The 21,299-nt window shown below is 36.2% G+C and overlaps 1 protein-coding gene across 2 annotated transcripts; it reads left to right on the top strand.

The window, feature by feature from the left end:
- Nucleotides 1-4,495: 4,495 nt before the first annotated feature.
- LOC132182752 (5'-adenylylsulfate reductase 1, chloroplastic) lies at nucleotides 4,496-8,142 on the top strand. Of its 2 annotated transcripts, none has more exons than XM_088516643.1 (4): nucleotides 4,496-4,615; nucleotides 5,085-5,180; nucleotides 5,302-5,431; nucleotides 7,591-8,142. In XM_088516643.1, the coding sequence occupies exons 1-4, from the start codon at nucleotides 4,546-4,548 to the stop codon at nucleotides 7,802-7,804; spliced, it is 510 nt and encodes a 169-aa protein (XP_088372769.1). In that variant the 5' UTR covers nucleotides 4,496-4,545; the 3' UTR covers nucleotides 7,805-8,142. The 2 variants fall into 2 exon arrangements, with proteins under 2 accessions (XP_088372769.1, XP_088372768.1); XM_088516642.1 differs by having other exon boundaries at nucleotides 5,073-5,180.
- Nucleotides 8,143-21,299: the final 13,157 nt, after the last annotated feature.

Here is a 21,299-nt window from a genome sequence, read left to right as displayed (position 1 = left end):
TCATTACAATAACTTATATGAAAAGACTTTGAAAATTAATAATTATTCCCACCCCATTCCGGCCTCCTATTCCAGCATCCTTTCTACCTGAAAACAAGAAATAAAACTGAATGAGCTCAAAGGGGGCCCAGCAAGTAAAATCCACCACCATAAATAGTTTTACTCCTTGTTCTCAGTTTTGAAAATCGTTTTCGCAAATAAATATAATTCTAGCCATAATAATATCTGTATGTACGGTTGCATCTCCCGTAACATATACATACTATTACATCTAGTAATAGATCATCGTTGTAAATCATCTTTATAAATCATCATCATAATGCATCATTATAAATAATCTTTGTAAATCATCATAGCATATCATCGTTGAAAATATAGTATCATTTTCTCATAATAGGGCCCATGTACACTATTACCCCTGTGCACGAGGGTTGCGGGTCCTTGTGACCATGGCACTGAACTGTGGCCACAGCCATGCCCGACCGTCAATTAACTCTTTCTTGGTGCACTCAACGGTCTAGTTGATGGAATACCACCTTCTGGCATAGCCTCCTTCAGTGGGTTCGCCTCCATCCGAGTATCGGTACCGAACTCTCATCTTTACTTATCTTGGGGCCAAAAATACTCTCCTCCATACATGTGCCCTCATTTCATAAACATTTATCTCATCTCTTGTACTTTTCTTTGTACTTCTTTTGATGCATCTTAGGGCAACATGTAGGAGGGTTTATCATCATTTTTCTTTCTTATAATCATCATCATTTCTCAACTTTCTTTTCTCAAATTAAAAACCTTTTCAAATATAAACTTGTTTGTACTTTAGAAAGCGTTTAAATAAATAGAAACTTTCTAAATAATTCTTTTAGAAATCCTTCATGCATGCAACATAACTTCATAATACATAAATAAAATAATCATTTACAGTTTGATACAAGAATAAATAAATAGCATGACATGAAGTAACTTTAAAAGGGGTAGTGAATTTACTTACCTCTAGACTGAAGCTAAAAGTGGTATGAAGGAATCTAGTTGCTCCAATATGACTAACACCACTAGTATATCTTTTGAAACTAATTTCTAAAGTCCGCTATCTCTTGTGTTCTTTCTTTCTTGTAGCGCTTGGTCTCGCCCTTTCTCTCTCTGTTCTGAGTAAACACTCTTAGAAAGAAGAAAGACCGAGTAAAAAGCGGAAGAAGGAAGAATATATGCAAGAGATGGGAGAGGAGATGAGTGGTGAAAATTGTGAAGGAGAAGAGCTCTATTTATAGGAGAAAATCAAACACTATTCTACCTTTAATTTACAATTATACCCTCATTTTACTATTTCACCAACCCTATACTATTTCACCAACCCTATACTATTCTACATACCCTATACTATTCTACCTTCTTATTCTACCATCCTTATACCTACCATTTACTATCCTATTATTTTACCAATTACCATTCTCTAATTACCACTCTCATAAATTTCCCAAGAATTAAAATCCTTAGCTACAATGGATATTAAAATAACATCATTATCAAAATAATATATTTAAATAGCTTTGAAAATTCTGGGGCACTACACCAATCTTGGGCCCCTGCTTTCGAACTTGTTTTCCTTCAAGGTCCGGTTCCAAAGAGCCTTTAGAAGCCCTTCTACTGAAACCTGGCTGTCCACTAGATTTCTCCTTAAAGGACCGTTGATTGGTTTTTTTTGAAACAGGGGCAGTATCCCGCTCATCCCGTGCTTTCCTCCACCTCAAATAATCCGTTGGATTCTCAATATGGCAGGTTTTGGGTTCGCTACAGTTATTTTCCTTCCCTGGAGTGCTTGATTTCCTAGGGTTTCCTGAGAAACCGCTACTTGCCAATCCTTGAAAGACAGCTGTGTTCTGTTTGCCGTCCGAGGAAAGAGAGTCCACCGGCGTTTGGCACCGACCTGTGTCTTCTTTCTTTACTCTGGTATCCTCCATTCTCCATCGGGGGTCTTCTGCTCGCAACCAAACCCCCCACCCCTTGACACCCTCCCCGTGATTCAGTCGACGTCTTTGCATGACTGGACAACCCCTCCCACCATGGATGATCCTTCCGCAAAAGAAACAAAAGGATGATAGTTTCTCGTACTTAAAATCCACCTAGATGGATTTGCCACCCACTTGTAATGCTCTACCTCGTTCGAGGGGTTTTGTCAGGTCGAGATTTACTCGTATACGTAAGTACCTTCCCCATCCCATCCCTTCTCCATCCACATCCACATCCTCCAGTTCCCCAGTGTCTTCCTAATTTTGGTACCCACCACCTTCGTCATACAGAAGAGAGGCATTTTGTGGATCTGGATCCAACAGTTCGAGTGGTTAAATTCCATCTGAGGCGGCGGAGTGTGTCCATCCAGTTCTTTGAGCACCAGGACTTGTTTCTCGAACGACCATGGGCGTCCCTCTAATACTCTGTACTTGTCGGGTACGGTTGAGAATTCAAAACACCAAATGTTGTCTTGCAATTCCTTAAACGTAACCCTTCCTGTAATGCGCCACAGTTTCATCCACACCGATTTAAAGGCTTCCTTGTTGAATTTCTTATCAGTCCAAAGTTTACTGATCAGACATTTAGACCCTTTCTCCCGGACAACTTCAATCTCATCATCCGTGATTGTAATACCTTCCTGCTCCCCTGTAGACAAAGAGAACTTCGGGGCCATGTGCTTTGTATCCATGTATTCGCGTACAAACTCCTCCTCCATTGTGATAGGAGACTTGAACTTACAGCCAGTTTCTCTCAAGAAAACCCTACAGAGAGCTTAGCGTAAGACTTGTATTTCCCTCTTTTTAACCTTAGTTAATAAATTGCTATTAATGACCTTTAATATTTAATGTGCATGTTAAATGCTTAGACACTTGGCACTATTTTATATAGGTTAAACGATATTTCTCCCAAACTGGTTTGGAGGAAATTTCTGTCCTGGCCGGTCTTACCTCACGAAAAATGAAAATTTACAAATAATACGTATTTTAATGAAACAAATACTCTTATTAAATTATATTTAGATTGAATAAAAAATAAGATTCAATTTTAGAAAGAAGAAAAAAGTGCAAGACAAATCGCTAAAAAAGATTTTAGACAGGTTAGAGTCTAACGGTTAGACCGCCAAAAGTCCAACTCAATTAACCACAATCCACATACCAAAAAAAAACCTTGAATAAGAATCCTGAGTAATCCGTAACTAATAAAAGTAGTGACAATTTAATTGGGTGAAAAGATCGATTAATTCTCATTGAAAAGGTATATCTATATATACAAAAATGTTTACACTTTACAGAATAATAGTAAAGAATATGGAACACGAAAGAATATAGAAAATTAGGAAAGAATACAGAACATTTGGAAAGAATAAAACAAAGAAGGAATACATAATATTTGGAAAGAATATTTGCCATAATAGTAGTATGCTAGGTGGGCAGGAACCTTTTAGAGGTGTTTCGGTGTACGACTTCTACAAATTTAATGGTGGATTCACCTATTCACGGTATAAAGATGACGAAAAATAGGATGGTAAATAATTTTTAGGAGAAACTTCACTTTAAATCACTGAACTATCGCGTGTTTTGAGAAGACCCTTCCAAAATTCTAAAGCCCTTAATTTACACCTATGAACTTTTAATTTCTATCAATTTACCCCCTCCATTAGTTTTAGTCATTAACTTCTAACGGAAATGCCTAAAATGACCAAATTACTCTTCAATATATATATATATATATATAAATTAAGGATAAATTTAAAATTTTTTTTAAAAAAAAAAAGCAGGAGTATAAATATCATTTTATTACTTTTAACGTTCAAAATCTGACGGAATGAGGTTAATTAAATCAAATTAAAAATTCAGGGAGTTAAATTGAGAGTTTTTTAAATTTATAGAAGTCTTATCAAAATGCATAGTAATTTAATGGTGTAAAGTAAAGTTTCCTCTAATTTTTATAATTTCTTTTTGGTCTAACCCCCAATGTTACACATCAACCATGATAATATATCTTGATGGCGTGCAATTCTTTTTTGTAAGAGACGAAGATAAAAGTAAAAATATATATATTATATGTAACAATATAAATATGCGCATCCAGCTCACTGCAGCGTGACTAGTTATACAAAAATGAACGACTCCACTTTATATTAGTTTAGAATATGTATGTTATTAATTACTCTTGCCAAAAAGGAAAAGACAATGCTGTTTGAGACGGTGAGTGATTTCGACCATCCAACATAAATTAAACTTTCTTTATTCTTTTTCCTTTTAAAAAAAAAATAATTTTTTGGTTAATGCGCTCAGGGACAATGAGGACAGCCTACGAGGAAGAGTGCATGAGAGAATTGGACTTATCAACATGCGTGTCCATGGCTCCCACAGTACTGTTTTTTGGGACTCGTACGGCCTTAATTAGCAAGTGACCAGGTTCAATGAACCTAGGCGAACCACTCTCCAACCTCATTTACATATAATGCTTCTCCATGGGTCAGGGTCACGGACAGAAAGATACTGAGAGAAATCGTGTTCCAACTCCTTTTTTATGTCTTTGGCTGTTCCTGCGTCTTTCAGGTGTCTTCCTTCCACTAAAGCTTCAACCTTTGAGCCAAATGGTATTTTTTTTTTCTATTTTCTTGATATATATAATATGTTCATCTTTTGTTATGGAATTTAGCTTTTTATAGTGGAATTCAGCTTTATTGTTTAGAAGGGGTTTTTGTTTCCAACAAAGATGCATCATATATATCTATATACTTTCTTCAAACCCCATAAATGGGTCTCAAGTTAATGAAGTTTTTCAGGATTGTGAAGAATTTCTCATATAAACAAACCCGGGTATTAGAATTTTTCTTTGATTTTATTGTTTTAATTATGTAGTTCATAATTGCCTTATATATATATATATATATATATATATATATATATATATGTATATATATATATATATATTCCGATTGTCTATTTCTTGATGCATATATCTATCTATATATATGTGTGTGTTATATATATATGTATATATAGCTCAACAAAGCGGCTCTTTCCGACCATTGGATTCATAATTTTTTCCAGCAACTTTGGCAGGCACTATCAATGGAGGATATTGGGTGAGGCCCGCACATGTGGAGTCAAAGAGGAGCGAGCCACACGTTCCTCTAGCAGCAACATTTGCTGCTCCTGGTATGTTTAATGGCTTCTTCAATTCATGATGGGATTTAAGGAGCATATATGATGAACAATATTTATGTGGGATGTGATGATGAAATTGCACTATGGTTTTTCTTATATGTCATGTTTGCAGTGGTGGTTGATGGAAGTATTGAAGATGACTATGAAAAGCTGACTAAGGATCTTGGAAATACTTCAACGTTGGAGATTACAACAAAAGCCCATGAAAAGCTCGGTGACAATTTTATTGCTCTAGCTTTCAGGTATTTTTTGCCCCTTTCTTTATGGATATTCTTTATTTATATGCCAATTCCAATTAGTAGATTAAGTCTTTTGTTTAGTTTATCTCGCAGAACTTTTTCCTTTTTTGTATATTATTCTTGATTGTAAAATCAATAATTTGTACTCGATCAAGATAAAATAGAGACACTAGATCTGAACGTACAGTTTACACAAAATCATAGATCTGCCTCCATCCACATGGTCCTTAATTTCTTCAATAAACTTGCATTCCTATGTAGATGATTTGCAGGTTACTTCCCAACTTGCCTAGCCTCAGCTAGCGCGTGACATGGCTAATGTTTCCATAACATGACAAAGTTGGATGGCTCAGGTATGCTCTTGCAGTTATTCAGTTCACCTTCAAAACATTATGATGCAGCCATATCCACGGCTAGCTAGTCTCACTACTTGCAATCCCCCCGCGATCAAAACGTCTTTCTTCTGTCTCCGTCAAAATCCCCTCTGTTTTTAGTCTACTCGGTATCAGAGCACCCTAATAATTGTGGTCTCATAAAATTATTCGGATTGAGATCGCGTGCAATACGTAAGGTGTTGCATGTTGTACAAAAACTCTAATTTGACCCATTAATTTAAAATAAATATTCGAGACATCATACTAATAAAAAATTAAAACTCTCTTTTTCTAGCAATCTCGTTGTTACCCTCACTCCCACACCGCAACTATCAGTCTCTCACCACTACCACCATATCATTGGGAGTGGCCAATCGAATCACCACAATGGCCACATGGGTGGTTCGGCCACCACCTAGTGGGTGCTTTGACCACCCTCAATTGACCTTTGGGGGAGGACAGACAACTTTATGTGGTGGTGGTGGGAGACTGGTAATGGTCGATAAAACCACTTTAGTGGCCATAAGGTTGGTTCGGCCACCTCCAACTAGTCTTTGGGGGAGGCCGAACCACCTTTTTTGGCCACAGAAGCGGTTTGACCACCTCTTGGGGGGTGGTTCGACAACCCAACTGGCCTTTGGAGTGGTTGGTGGGAGACTGGTAATGGCTTATCGAACTACCCTGATAGCCATCGAGTTGGTTTAGCCACCCTCAACTAGTCTTTAGAGGTGGCAGAACCATTCTCGTTGGCAATAGAAGTTGTTTGACCATCACCTAGGGTGGCTCGACCACTTCCAACTGGCCTTTGGAGTGGCCAAGCCACTCTCAGTGGTTGTGGTGGGAGACTAATAATGGCTGATCGAATCACCTCAGTGGCCACATGGTGGTTTGGCCACCCCCAACTAGTCTTTATAGGTGGTAGAACCATCTTCTTTGGCCATAGGAGTGGTTCAACTACCTCTGAGGGAATGATTCAACCATCCCAATTGGCATTTGGGGCGGCTAGCCACTCTCAATGTTAGTGGTTGGAGGCTAGTAATGGTAGTGCAGCGGTGAGGTTGCTGAAACGAAAGAAAACAAGGCGCAATGCCCTAGATCTCAATCCAAATTATTCTACCATCATGACTGTACATGCATGCGTTGGTCAAGGCTGTTCCAAATTTACTAATTAATTTGTTTCTTTCTAAGCCTTTTTCAAGATTAATTACTCCTTAATTATTAATAGTGACTATGTAGGCGTCTCACCCAAATGTTTGCTTTGCCAATTCCAAATTTAATCAATAAAATATGATGGATCAGCAAGCAAGTAGTCAATATATAATTAAACATTGTGAGTGAGGCAAGAATTTGGAAACAAGTGTACGGCGCTTATAAACAAAAAAGAGAAAGAAAAAGAGCATGAAGAGGAGCCTGGATTTGCTAGAAACGGAAAGTCATTACTCACTAGATGATAGCTAATATATAAATTCCAGTTTTCCTCATATAATTAAGCTACATGTTGGCGTCACTCAACTTCTGCTGTCATTTTCCTATATAACTTAATAACTTTGACTTCCAATTAAGAGGATGATTACTGCAACATGCAGATTCCAAAAGTAACCATTAGTTTGCAAGAGAAATAATGATATTGAAAAGATAAAAAAGGAGAAATAAAATAAATAAATAAAGGAATTTTCTTGATGCAATAGAGTGTATGTCGGTGAATTTTGTCCATATGTTTTTTTTCTGTTATTTAGTACTTTCACAATAATTAATGTGGAACCTTCATCGATCTGGTTTGTGTTGTAGTGGAGCCGAGGATGTCACTTGGATGGAATCATGGTTAACTGGTTGCCTTCTTTCGGTGTTCATTGATGCTCTTAAGGAGGTGAGGGCTATGGAAGGATCATCAGATGGCTTTTTGATTATGATTTCTAAAGCCAAATTATACCTATCTTCTTGTACGGAACTGGGATTACTGAGCAGCAGTAATATGCATTTGCTGCAGCAATGTGCTTGGTAGAGAGATCCTATCTTCTCGTACTTACAAGAGAAGAGTTCCCCTTTGCAACTTCAAAGTTTGTAAGCTTTTGTGGTCATGAATTTGCTGCTGCTGCTGCAGTAAACATGGTCCAAAAGGCCATCTCTCCCTTTGTTCTTACGTTTTCAGTAGTGGAAAGGCGAACACAGGGAGCACTATATATATATATATATATCGTGGTAGTGATGTGCTTAACACATTCTATCGCTTCTTGCAGTACTACTGGAATAATCTGCTTGTTAATTAGAAGTTTCATGTACTAGCATAATATTGTGAATTTTCTTTTCTTCGTGGTGAGAAAGACCTAATTCCCAGTTGAATTTTAAACTTCATGATTTATATATATATATATATATATATATATATATATATATATATATATATATATATTCTAGCATATTGTGTGTTTTTTCCAAGTCAAACAAAGTCTTGTTCTTTCTCTTTCCGATTGTCTACTTAATTTTAAAGTTCATTAGCCTAGCTAGTGAGCCAAGGGAAGCTCAAGCTAGCTAGCTCAAACCCTTCACATTGCCTGTAAATTAAGGATAATTCTCAACCAACCTCTTAACTGCAAGTTTTGAATTCATCACAGCATTCATAAAGTTCTGTACCTCTACTCAATTGAGTAAGACAGCAAACCACATTTCCATTTATTTGTATTTTACATGGTATCAGAGCTATTGTAGCGTGCACCACCGCACCTTCATCCAACCCACACACAGATCTCCACAACCTCTACAATTGCTTTCCAATCAAACTCACAAAGACAACTATCTCTTGTGGAAAGCTCAAGTGGTCCCTCAATGCTCAATTGGTCCCTCAATTAAAGGGAGTTAGCCTTTTCCGATATGTGGATGACTCTATCTATCCACCAACAAAAACTATCACCACTCACCCTAGCATGGGTACCACTACCTTTGCTCCCATTCCTGATTTTCTGCATTGGCACCTACATGATTAATTAAACCTCGGTGCCCTAATTGTTTTTCTTTCAGAAAACATTATCACCCACGTGGTCAAATGCCTTGCCTCTCGAGATGCCTCGGATGACACTCGAACACATGTTTACCTCTCAATCAAGAGCTCGGACAATGCAAATCCACTATCAATTATTCCACAAATCCACCTAAAAAAAACAAAAAAATTTAATAAATAACCACAAATCCACCTTAAATAGGAATCCTGAGTAATCCGTAACTAATAAAAGTAGTGACAATTTGGGTGAAAAGATTGATTCTCATTGAAAAGGTATATCTATATATATAAAGATGTTTACACTTTACAGAATAATAGTAAAGAATATAGAACATTAAGAAAGAATATAGAAAATTAGGAAAGAATATAATACAGAACATTTGGAAAGAATACAAGAAAGAAGGAATACATAATATATGGAAAGAATATTTGCCATAATAGTGGTATTAGGGGTGAAATAGCGGTTGCGGTTAGCGGTTAGTGGCTAAAACCGCTAACCGCAACCGCCTAGGCGGTTAGTAAATTTTACTAACCGCCTCCGCTAACCGGGTAGCGGTTAACCGCCTAGGCGGTTAACCGCCCGGTTAGCGGTTAACCGCTTTGGAATAACCGCTTTTTTTCTAACCGCTTTTTTTGGGCTTTTTTCTTTGGACCGATTTTGGGCCGGGTTTGGGCAGGTTTTGGGCTCACTTTAAACATTTTTTTCTCATTTTAAACATTTTTTTTTTCCCTTTCCATGGCCATTTTAGCATTAAAAATTGCTATATACCAAAATCTTGTTGGCCACCTTCTACAAATCTACACATCATATAATATACAAATAAAATTACAACAAAATCATCACTTCACTTGTAGTCTTATACATAAACTCACAAGCAAGTTCATAAACTCACACATAGAAATAAAATAAAACACAAACAAATTCATAAACTCACAGGCAACCAAAAAAACCAACATATATGGTTAAACTTGAAGCTTGAGGCTCATTTCAATCAACCAAAAAAAGTTCATAAACTCACAACTTATTGTTATTATATATATATAATATATAAATATATATTATATTTAAAAAAAAACGGTTAGCGGGTAGCGGTTAGCGGTTAGCGAATTTCCAAAACCCACTAACCGCTAACCGCAACCGCCTAGACGGTTAGCGGTTTTTACTAACCGCTTTCAAAGCGGTTAGGCGGTTAGACGGTTAGCGGTTAACGGTTATAACGGTTAGCGGTTAGCGGTTGCAGTTAGGCGGTTTTAAATTTCACCCCTAAGTGGTATGCTAGGTGGGCAGGAACCTTTTACAGGTGTTTCGGTTTATGACTTCCACAAATTTAATGGTGAATTTACCTATTCACTGTACATAGATGATGAAAAATAGGAAGGTAAATAATTTTTAGGAAAAATTTCACTTTAGACCCCTAAACTACCGCGCGTTTTGAGAAGACTCCTCCAAAATTCAAAAACTCTCAATTTATACCTATGAACTTTCAATTTCAATCAATTTACCCTCTCTGTTAGTTTTAGCTGTTAACTTCTAACGAAAATGCCTAAAACGACCAAATTACCCTTTGATTTTCGTTTTTTTTTTTTTTTAATTTGAAAATAAGGGTAAATTTGAAATTTTATAAAAAAATTTCAGGGGTATAAACATCATTTTATCAACTTTAACGTTCAAAATCTGATGAATGGGGTCAATTAAAACAAATTAAAAGTTCATGGGTTAAATTGAGAGTTTTTAAAATTTATGGGGGTCTTCTCAAACGCGCGATAGTTTAGGGATCTAAAGTGAGGTTTCTTCTAATTTTTATCATTTGTTTTTGGTCTAACCCCCAATGTTACACATCAACCATGATGATCTATCTTAATCGAGTGCAATTTTTTTTTGTAAGAGCTACCACAAAGGTAAAAGTAGAAATAAATAAATATATTGGGAAAAATATAAAAAGGCCTCCCAAACTAACAGTCATTTGCGAGTTGGCCCCCAATGTTCAAAAGGTACTAAAGTAGCCTAACAAAGTACCAAAATGTGTCAAAGTGGCCACTCCGTTTGTAACACCCTAAAAATTAGCTTTGACTAACCTAGCAGGGTTACTGGCAATTACCCAATTTTAACCAACTTGTGGCTAAATGAGGAATCGTCCCTCTAAGCATTATCAGAGTTAATATATATGAAGGTGAAATAAAATTTAAGAAACTACTAAATCATCAAATGGATAAATAAAATCCTCAAACTCAAAGACATGGAGCAACTAATAATAATGTAAAACAAACATGAGAGCAGCATGAAGATTCTAAAGCAAGGTACGTAGTGGCAACCGTGCCACTCCTGGGTTCTAGTGACAAACTTCCTAAAAGGGTAATAACAGCGTAAGTCTAATAACTTAGTAAGTAAACCTCACAATTTGGTATGACATGAATCTATTTAAGCAGAAATAAACGTGCAGTTTTAGTAAACATTTAAAAGATGTGATGTCTCTGTTAATATACCATAAAAGTATTGTTTGGTTAATAAAATAGTGGTGTGCTCCCGACGACAATCGCCTAAGTATTTTAATGCAGAAAAAACTAATGTTTAATAGGTCATAACTTTCATGTATGATCTACCCGAGATATTATCCCTTCTCAGCAGGGTTGGCGCTATCCCGAGGGACCTGTAATACAATGCCGGTACCAGGACCATTGTACGCTACCATCCATCCCATTAGTGGCACGACCGAGTCCGACCTCGAGTGACCCACACCACTAATGATGTTCGTCCAATAGTGACCATCCATTAGGGAATGACTGTGCCTGGTCACGAAACCATTGGATCCAAAAACACACACACACATTTGACCATAGAATAAAGTCCATATAGTAAGCCCATGGCCATTATTCCGCAAGTACCAGTGTCCATGTCATACAATGCATCTTATCAACTAATTATTAAAGTAGTTACCAAGTTATTACGAAAAGTAGACATGCTCATATCATACTCGTGGTCAGTCAACTGGCAAATCCCAGTTTTTAAGGAAAGAGATCGTAAGTGTTTATTTACCTCGTACACTTGCTTGAATCCTCCGACTTTGCTAAATCTTGCTATAACGAAATACGACACGCCGTTATACGCGGTTCTAGAGGTCCTTTACAAGTAAGATATTAAGCCTTATTTAACAAAAGGATTGCTAGACTCTAAATACACGAGAGTTGGGCTTAAGGGCGGGTGCCTGGCTTTCTGGCCATACATCCGGGCTCGAGGGCGTACGTCCGGTCAGTGAGTTAGGCAATCTCTCAAAAGCTCCAAACGGTGTTTTAAGGTTTGTACAAAATCTATAGGCTACTGTATCCCTTCTAGGCTATTGAATAAACGTAAAAACTCAATCATCATGCAATACAAGGAATCAATGAAGCTTTTGAAACTCTTCTGAAAACATTCTTGATTCGTAAGGAAAGGAGTAAAAAGCTTGACATAGTTTCTTTTGAAAACTTATAACATTAATAAAACAATAAGAACAATTTTGAGAGTATAAAAAGGGGCAAGGGTTTACCTTGAGAGGTGGCAAGAACACCAAGTTTTCTTCCTTCTCTCTCTCAAATCAAAAACTCACAAAAACACTCACATTAGGTTGTTACAGAGAGCCTAGGGGCAGAAAATGAGTTCAAGGGACGAAGAGGGGGTTGGTATTTATAGGCCAAAAAAGCCAAGGGCATTACCAACTACTCTAAAAAGCAGCGTACATCCGGTACAATTGGGGCATTTGTCCGGTATTGTTTATTCAACGGTCCAAAGGATGCATCGGACGTACAGTCGTTAACCAATGGTCAACCCAAAAGTAGCATACGTTTGGTGGTCTTCCTGCATGCGTCCGATACTAAAGACAAGAGTGTAAGTCCAGTGGTCCCCTATGTATGTCGGGTACTAGAGACAAGAGCGTACGTACTGTACTACTGGGCGTACGTAAGGTCAATAAGGGTGGGGTCTGGTTTTGCTTCAAGGAGTTTTGGTTAAGTGTGAGGGCTTTGAGTTATGCTGAGATAAGTTATGTTTTTTGTTTATGGCTGATTTAGAGAACTATTAACTTGTTGAATAAGGGTTTAAAACTCTTCTTAAAACGATTTAAAAAGTTGGGGTATTACACTGTTAGTCAACCCCGTCAATTTGGATGGAGAATGCATCACGTGCTTTTTTTTACTAGTTACTAAAATGCCTGTTTGTGAAACAGAAGATTTCTCCCCCTCAAGCCACACCGTTTGGCCTAACTTATAATAGGTTATTATACAATTACCAAAATGACGTCGTTTTGGCTATTGTATAATAACCTAAGTCAAACACCACAACTCACTTGTCTTCTCCACGCCTATCCCTAGTTTTCTCCACCCATCCCTATCACTCCTCACCCCTCATGTTGAGAAATCTCAAACTGTAAGCATGTAGCGTGTGGATCATGGTCCCAAACAATGTCGTCCACTAAAGGTTTCAGCCACTAAAGGTAAAGCACTAAAATTAATTGAGATTTTTGTACTATTTAGGGTTTGTGGCTCTTCTTTGGTTTCTGTTGCAATCACCACAATGGGTTTCCATAGTTCAAAATGAGATAGACTCAATGTCGTTTTGGAGTTCTCTTTCTCGATGTTTTGATTTAGGTGAAGGAAAATGACTTTCTGGTGGAGGAAGAAGAGCGACTTGAGAGAGAGAAAGAGAGAGAGGGAGAGAGAGAGAGAGAGAGAGAGAAAAGTGAGATATAAAAGCAATACTGGGTCTTTTCTTTCTTTTTTTTGTAAAATTTTATTGGGGGTTTGTGTGCACACATACTGGGTCTCTTCTTCTTTTTTTCTTTTTTTTTTTTTGGTATTTTGTTTGCTTGTTTGCTTATTGGGGGGTTTGTTTGCTTGTTTATCTGTCTATTATACATACGTTTGTTTGCTTGTTTGTTTATTGGGGGTTTGTTTGCTTTCACGCATATTGGGGGTTTGAGTTGCTTGTCTATTATATGTCTGGTATATTTGTTTCATGTATGTCTTTATACACAGCCAACCCATTTCATAATGTAGTTTTGTTGGTTTATGGTTGATAAGTGTCAAATATTACATATTTGTATTTGGACCCCTTTATTTACATTAGTCAATCATTTAGCTGTGTCGTTACTTAATGTTTTGTGTTAGTTTTATGTTTTTAGTGTTTTGTAGGTCGTTAAAGAAAAACTACAGCTTTAAAGGAAAAAATACAAAGTTTGGAAGAAAGCACACTTAGAGAAGACCTAGATGATGTGGTTAAGTTTAACCAAATCCAAGAAAAGGTTAAATAAGATAAAATATCAAATTGGATAAAATTTCGGATTGGATTCAAATTCAGATTCTACACACGTCTCAGTATTTTGACCATAACTTTTCGCTCAAGTATCGGATTGAGGTGATTCAAGTGACATTGGAAAGCTAACTCAAAATACTACAGTTCAATATGGATTTTCCTAATTTGAATGGTTACTATGCCAAAATCGCCCCGCAATAAAAGGACACAAATCTGGATGAATCCTATTCCGATTTCAGACTTCTATTTGGAATAAGAGACAGACCTCCTAATTATCTAGGTTACTAGGGCTTCTAGGACTCTCCTAAGCCTTAAAATAGACCATTTTAAATTCAAGAAAATATATACAATTTCAGATACTAGTTTTGGGATATAATTTTGGAGACAGAATGTAATCCAACTTTTCTTTTTAGTTTAGTTTTTCTTTAGGTTTAGGTTTAGGTTTTAGTTTCATAGTCATGTGGAGCTAAATTCTCAACTAAGGTTGGGGATAAAGTCTCACCAATGAAGAACAACATCGCTTTATTGTAAGTCTTTATTATTTTGATTTTATTGGGTTTATTATTTCAATTGTTTTACTTCTTCTCAATATGTGGCATGATTTTTGGATATCTTGTTGTGATTCAATAATACACTTGATGATTTAGGCTTATTTCACATAATTGATTGCTTGGTTTTTAACTCATAAAAATTGGATATCCCTTGTGACTTGTTCTACGAATACATCTGGTGTTTCAATTAAATTTGGATTCCTTTTGTGATTTTGTCAATGAATGGATACATGTGATGATTTTGATTAATTCTTTGAAGCATAGTAAAACATATCTAAGATTTAAATTGTAAGAACTTCGGATTAATATTAATGAACATACAGTATGTTATTATGATTTGGTGAGTGTGGATTCTACATCCTTAGTGCATTTATCTATTGATTTGCTTAGGTTATTTATTTTGTGTTTAGTCTTTTAATTTTCAAAAACAAATTCAAAACCCTTTTAGAACTAGGTTAAGATTTAATTAGTTTAGTCTTTCAAGAATACAATTCTCTGTGGGATCGACCTTACACTTGCAATCCATTAACTACAATCGATTTGTGCACTTACGAGTTAAATAAATTTGCATAACAATGGTTGATGGGTTGTGTGGTCCCTACAGATGTTATATGCTTTGGGAAGTTGTTTTCTGTTTTGAAAATGATGCACTGAGGCATCATATTTCTAATGTGGTCCTTGGATGTGCCCCAACTTTTTAGACTAATTACTTGCACTTTTGTGTACATAATTAATGACATTTGACCGTTTATCGATCTCATTGGCTGCATGTACATGCTACACTAAAAACAACATAAACAACATATCTTACCACAAATAATTGATGATGTCCTATGTGAAAACTTATTCAAATTAATTTAAGTTCATATGTGTGGTACGTTGAGTGTTTGAAATAGAGGTCAATCTTATTGATTTAACTTAAATTAATTAATTATCATATATGTGAAACATGTTAATATTTAATTAATAACTAATATTTACTTAAGTTTGATTGGTGGTCAATTACACATCCACTTTCTTGGTTGCATTCGTATGCTATACCGAATCTTTATTTATTGGTAGTAGGAAAAAAGATGTTAATATTTTATTGATTTTTTTATTTTCTTTATTTCTTTTATTGTTATGATGACTATACGGGAGTTTGTATTCTAGGTGCATTATGGGGGTAAGATAAATAGGAGGTTTATGTGCATATATGTGGGTGGTGATGTAGATGTGTATGATGAGAAGTTTGACGAGGACAAGTTTTCTTTTTTTGAGATTGATGGTATAGTTAAAAAGTATGGATACAAGTCCGGGGATCTAGTGTATTACTTACACCCAGGTAATACTATCCAAAATGGTCTGAAATTAATTTCATCAAACCATGATATGTTAGAAATGGTTGCAAATCATCTAGGGGTCGTAGTTATTGAGTTGCACCTTGTTTCATTTGATGAGCCTCCTGTCAATGTTGAAGAATATGAGGAAGATAATGATGATGATGATGATGATGGTGAAGATGGTGAAGATGGTGGGCATAGTAGGATTAATCGAGATGCTCCTTATTGGGACAAGGTGTTAGAACTCGACTTGTTTGATGAGGATAACAACGTTCTTGAGCCATCAATGGAAGGGGGCAATGTTGAGGATGGTGGTGTTAAGGGTGATGGGGAGGGTAATGAGTCTGAGAATGAGGAGGATAATGATGATGTTGAGGAGAATGATGATGAGGAGGAGGAGGAGGAGGAGGATTTCAGGTGATAATCAAAATGCAAATGCAGAGGGAGTTGAAGAAGTTCGTGCAAGGGCTAATTGCTATGGTGATGAGGTTGATGATGATGCAAACTCAGACATGGCACGAAGTGACGTTCTTGTATCCCCTCCCATAAGTGATGAGGAGATTGAGGTTTCATCTCTTGCCACATGTGTAACTAGGCAAACAGAGTTTCAACAAACTGACATGCAAAACCCACAGTTGAGTTCTGGGCAGAAATTTTCCTCAATCAAAGTCTTTAGAGAAGCTATTAGAGAGAACAATTTAAGAAAGGTGAAGGACATAAGGTTTAAAAAGAATTATCTTGCCAAATGTATTGTGGTATGCAGGGATCCAGGTTGTAGGTATAGGATATACGTTCGTAAATGTAAGGATGATGACTCATTTGAAATTAGATTATTACGGCACAAATACAGTTGTACAAGGAAGCATAAGAATTCTAATGTCAAATCTGCATGGATTGCTGGCAAATTGATTAACAAGTTTAGAGTACAACCTAACATGCCTTTAAAGGCAATCCTTGGGGAAGTAAAAAATAAGTGAGGTGTTGATGTTAATAATTTCCATATGTATAGGGCTAGAAGAATTGTAAAAGATATGATTTTTGGTAAAGTTAAGCTTCAATACAATAGGCTTTGGGATTATTGTGAAATAATTAGGCAAGCAAGCCGGGGTAGTTGTATGATGATGAAGGTTGATAGACATTTACCTGACCATCCAACATGTTTTCATAGGTTGTACTTCTCTATGGCTGCCAAAAATAAAGGTTTTCAAGCTGGTTGTAGGCATACCATTGGGTTAGATAGATGTTTTTAAAATGAGCCTTATAAGGGACAGCTTTTATCTGCCATTTTGAGGGATCGCAATAATAACATGTACACAGTGGCCCTTGCAGTTGTTGAGGCAGAAACCAAAGACAGTTGGATCTGGTTTCTTGAGACTTTGCTATCAGATCTTGGCACCCCTTTGCACAAGAATGGACATTTATTTTTGATCATCAAAAGGTAACCATAATTTAAGTTCATTATATTTCTTTGTTTTTGTTTTTATTTTTATTTTTTCGTTAAAAGGTAACCAATTTTTGTTTATTATTGTGACTGAGTGTAGGGGCTGCAATCAGCTTTTGATGTAGTGCTTCCCAAGGGTGACAGCCGGTTTTGTGTAAAACATTTGTATGCGAACTATAGAGACATAGGTCATCGTGGTCTGGCATTGAAGGACAAGTTATAGGTTGTAGCTGCAGCATACACTGAAGCTAAATTCCATAATTTAGCTTCAGTGCCAGAACATGTCCACAAAAAAGAAGAGAGACAATGAATTACAGGGAATAAAGCAAGAGTGCAAGCCAACATGAGGTGAGCTACTACTAGTAATGTTTATACAAGTTTTGTTTTTATTTTATTTTTATTTTTTGTTGGTTATACTATGTTAATGTTTGACAAATTTGTTATCATAGGTAGAAGATGATAGTGGTCCAAGTTTACATGGTCAGAACCCAACTCCCCAGCCAACCACTGATGCTGAAACAGTAAGTTCCAAAATGTTAATATGTCATTACTCATTGCCCTAATTTCATTACATTTAATTTTCAAATTCTGCATCACCTTTGCAGATTCCGCACACTACTAATGCGTCTTCTAGAGATAAAGGGAGTAGTAGGGGTAAGGGTAGAGGTAGGGGTCAACCTACCCCAGAAGGGTCTGCTAGATTGCAAAGAGGTGGGCCCAGGATTAGGAGAAGGCTTCCTGGACTGCATAGATGTGAGTAGGGGTGTCAAAAATTACCGGGGAACTGGAACCGGAAAACCGGAAAACCGGAAACCGGGAAACCGGGGTCCCGGTTCCGGTTCCGGTTTGAAAAATCTAAAAACCAGGTACCCCGGTTCCGGTACCGGTTTTTGGTACCCGGTTTTTACCGGGAATACCGGAACCGGGTTTCCATTTTATTTAATAATATTTATATATTATTATATTTATATATTAATATATATATATATTATATATATTAATATTTTTTACACTTAGGTTTAGGTTTAGGGTATTTTAAAAAATTAAATTTTTATTTCTAAGGCCCAAATAGGCAAAAACAATGATTTTTTAGGATTTTTGGACTTTTTAAGGTTTATTTTTTAATTATTTGGAACAATCACAACAAAGCCCCTTTAATTTAGACAAAGAAACTAATAGATTTTTTAAAAAATGGGCCAACTTATGAAAAAAAAAATTGGCTTATTTTAGGCCCAATACTTAAAATAAGCCCAAAAATCAATTTTTTTAAAAAACCGGTTACCGGACCGGGTAATACCGGAACCGGCCGGAAACCGGGACCCCGGTTAACCGGGGTCCCGGTTCTGGTTCCGGTTTCTCAAAATTGAGAACTGGGGTACCCCGGTTCCGGTTCCGGTTCCGGTTTTGGCCAAAAACCGGGAAACCGGACCAGGTTGACACCCCTAGATGTGAGCCAAGGACTAGGAGTGGAGATAGAGGTCAATTTCAGGGTACAATCCACATAGTCAGATTGTATGGACCTCCTCAATCTCAAACACGACAGTCTCATAGCAATGCTAGTGTGAGCAATACATACAATCATATTTAATTGTTTTCCATTTAATTTAATGTGTATTTTACTTTTTAATGAAATTTCATAAATGTTGCATAATTTCAGGGTACTGTCAATACAATACGGTTGTATAGACATCCTCAAACACAATCACAACAATCTCAGAGCAATGCTAGTGTGAGCACTACATGCACTGTATTGCATTTTTTTTAAATTTAATTCATTACATATTTAATGAATTTTCAATTTTTCATGTTACCTAGTCCCAAGGTATTGTCCACACAGTAAGGTTGTATGGACTTCCTCAAGCACATCAGTAGCAGCCTCATGCTTGTGCTACTGTGAATACTTCATGCACTAAGTGTTTCTTTTCGTTTCTTTTAATTTGCTAGTTGGTTAATGTGAGCATACACTTGTCTACTCAAGAACATGGGTCATCTCAACCAATTGGGTCTTCTCAGTCTCCTCAACCACTAATGGAGCGATTTAAGGGGTGGAATAGAGGTTCATCCCCAACCCAAACTATGGGAGGTGGGATTGCAACAAGGCTAAGGGCATCAGATCCGTTGAAGACCCAATATGGTACTGGGAATAAAGGCCAAACTTTTATTGATCTAGAGGGAGATACTACTGCATATACATCAAAGCCTACCATAAGAGATAAAACTATTATACCAACCGTGGAGAAGGCAATTGCAGTAATGGAGGCTAACAAAAAAAAGAAGAAGAAGCTGGATTGGCAAAAATATTAGATCATACATTTTGTGGTTTCAAAAGAAATGGATTGTGGAAGCAACCAAATTTACATTTTGGATATGTAACATAATGGTTAATGGTTATGTATATGCTTTTGATAATTTTGTTCAAGTCTTAATGGTTATCATGTAGAAGAATATGGGAAAAACAAGATTATGTTTAAACTATGTATTTAAGGTGAAAACAATATTATGTACATTGTCTTTGCATTTAGGGTGAAGACAATATTATGTTACATTTACATTGTTTTGGTTAACTTGTGTTACAAATTGTTATATGAATGTGGAATTGTTAAGTTTTCAAATATCAAGGTGTTCGATACTATACTGACAAATTCCAATTCAAATTCAAATTTAAGACAAGTCACCGAATAAAAAGTCCATAAAGTAATAGCTGCAACAACAAGAAAAGTTCAACCAAATTTACATTATAATATGTGCTTCACTAACAGCACAACAGTAGTACATTAGATAAGGAAATGGACATTTAGGCAACATTTTTTTTTTTTTTTTCACTTTAAGACAAGCCATTAAATAAAAGTTCTTAAACTACATATGTTTCTCACTCTCACGGCAACATTGCCCTACCAATAGTGCAATGATGTTTCTCTCTATCACTAAAACAACAAGATAACAACAAAAATGCTAAAATCAAACAAATGGTTAATGACATCCTTAAGTTTTTTTTTCCATGCTATTGTTTTTGCACTTTTCAACATTAATCCGCAACGTCAATTTCGCCAGTTCAATTTTAAAACCCTTCTTCTGATCAACTATTTGGGCATTGAACTATGACATAGGGAGCATAGCTTCTTCGTCAACCCATATAAAATAATCACAACTACGATCACCTTGTTTCTGCATATTTCACAAATGAAAATTAGTCACCAACTATGCAAATATACTACCATAAATTTCCATCTTCGCATACATTTTCAAGCAATCCATTAGGGTTTCTTTCAGTTATACCCAAGAGAAAGGTATCTGATCTTCTTCTTCCTGATGAGAAAAATATTCCATGATGATTTACTCTCTCTACCATTTTACGTGTTTATATTAGGCTTCTTTTGCGGTGTGTTCTTGATATTATGATCAATTTTTTGTTAGGGTTTTGAGTGACAGTTTTTTTATAATTGTGTTTGGTTAAAATTATATATGTTTCATAAATACTCATGATATCTTCTGATCCATGCATATTTTTGTACTTCTTTTGTCATAAACTGGGATTGAATCCTCACTCATGCATATTATCCATGAGCAATTAAGAAATTAATAAAAATCTTTCACGACTTAAATCTGCTCAATCTAGCTAGATTGATTAAGCAAAATGCCTAAGGGAGCAGACTTCATGTTACAATAGATAAACAAAAAATATTGCCTTAATTAGTTAGGCCTCATAGAATTATGTACCAATGAAGTTGTGGATCCGTTTGGAGGATAGAAAGCCTTTTATTGTGGTTTTCATTTTCATGACACTTAGTTAGGAAATCAAATCACAAGTCATTAGGTCATGCTTTTTCCAAGGAAGACCACTCCGTTTTTATTTTCCTTTTCTTTTTTTGAGAAATTCCCCAAGTATATTTTATATAGAATAATT

Source organism: Corylus avellana, chromosome 5 (assembly GCF_965113065.1).
Source record: "Corylus avellana chromosome 5, dhCorAvel1.hap1.2, whole genome shotgun sequence".
Taxonomy (NCBI): Eukaryota; Viridiplantae; Streptophyta; class Magnoliopsida; order Fagales; family Betulaceae; genus Corylus; species Corylus avellana.
The sequence above is the reverse complement of the archived record's forward strand: the minus strand, read 5'-3'. Positions and strand labels throughout refer to the sequence as shown.

Coding starts and splice junctions, on each gene's coding strand:
- LOC132182752 (XM_088516642.1), top strand. CDS start 4,546: ATGTCTTTGGCTGTTCCTGCGTCTTTCAGGTGTCTTCCTTCCACTAAA. Junction 5,181..5,301: donor AGCAACATTTGCTGCTCCTG/GTATGTTTAATG, acceptor TCATGTTTGCAG/TGGTGGTTGATGGAAGTATT. Junction 5,432..7,590: donor TTTATTGCTCTAGCTTTCAG/GTATTTTTTGCC, acceptor TTTGTGTTGTAG/TGGAGCCGAGGATGTCACTT.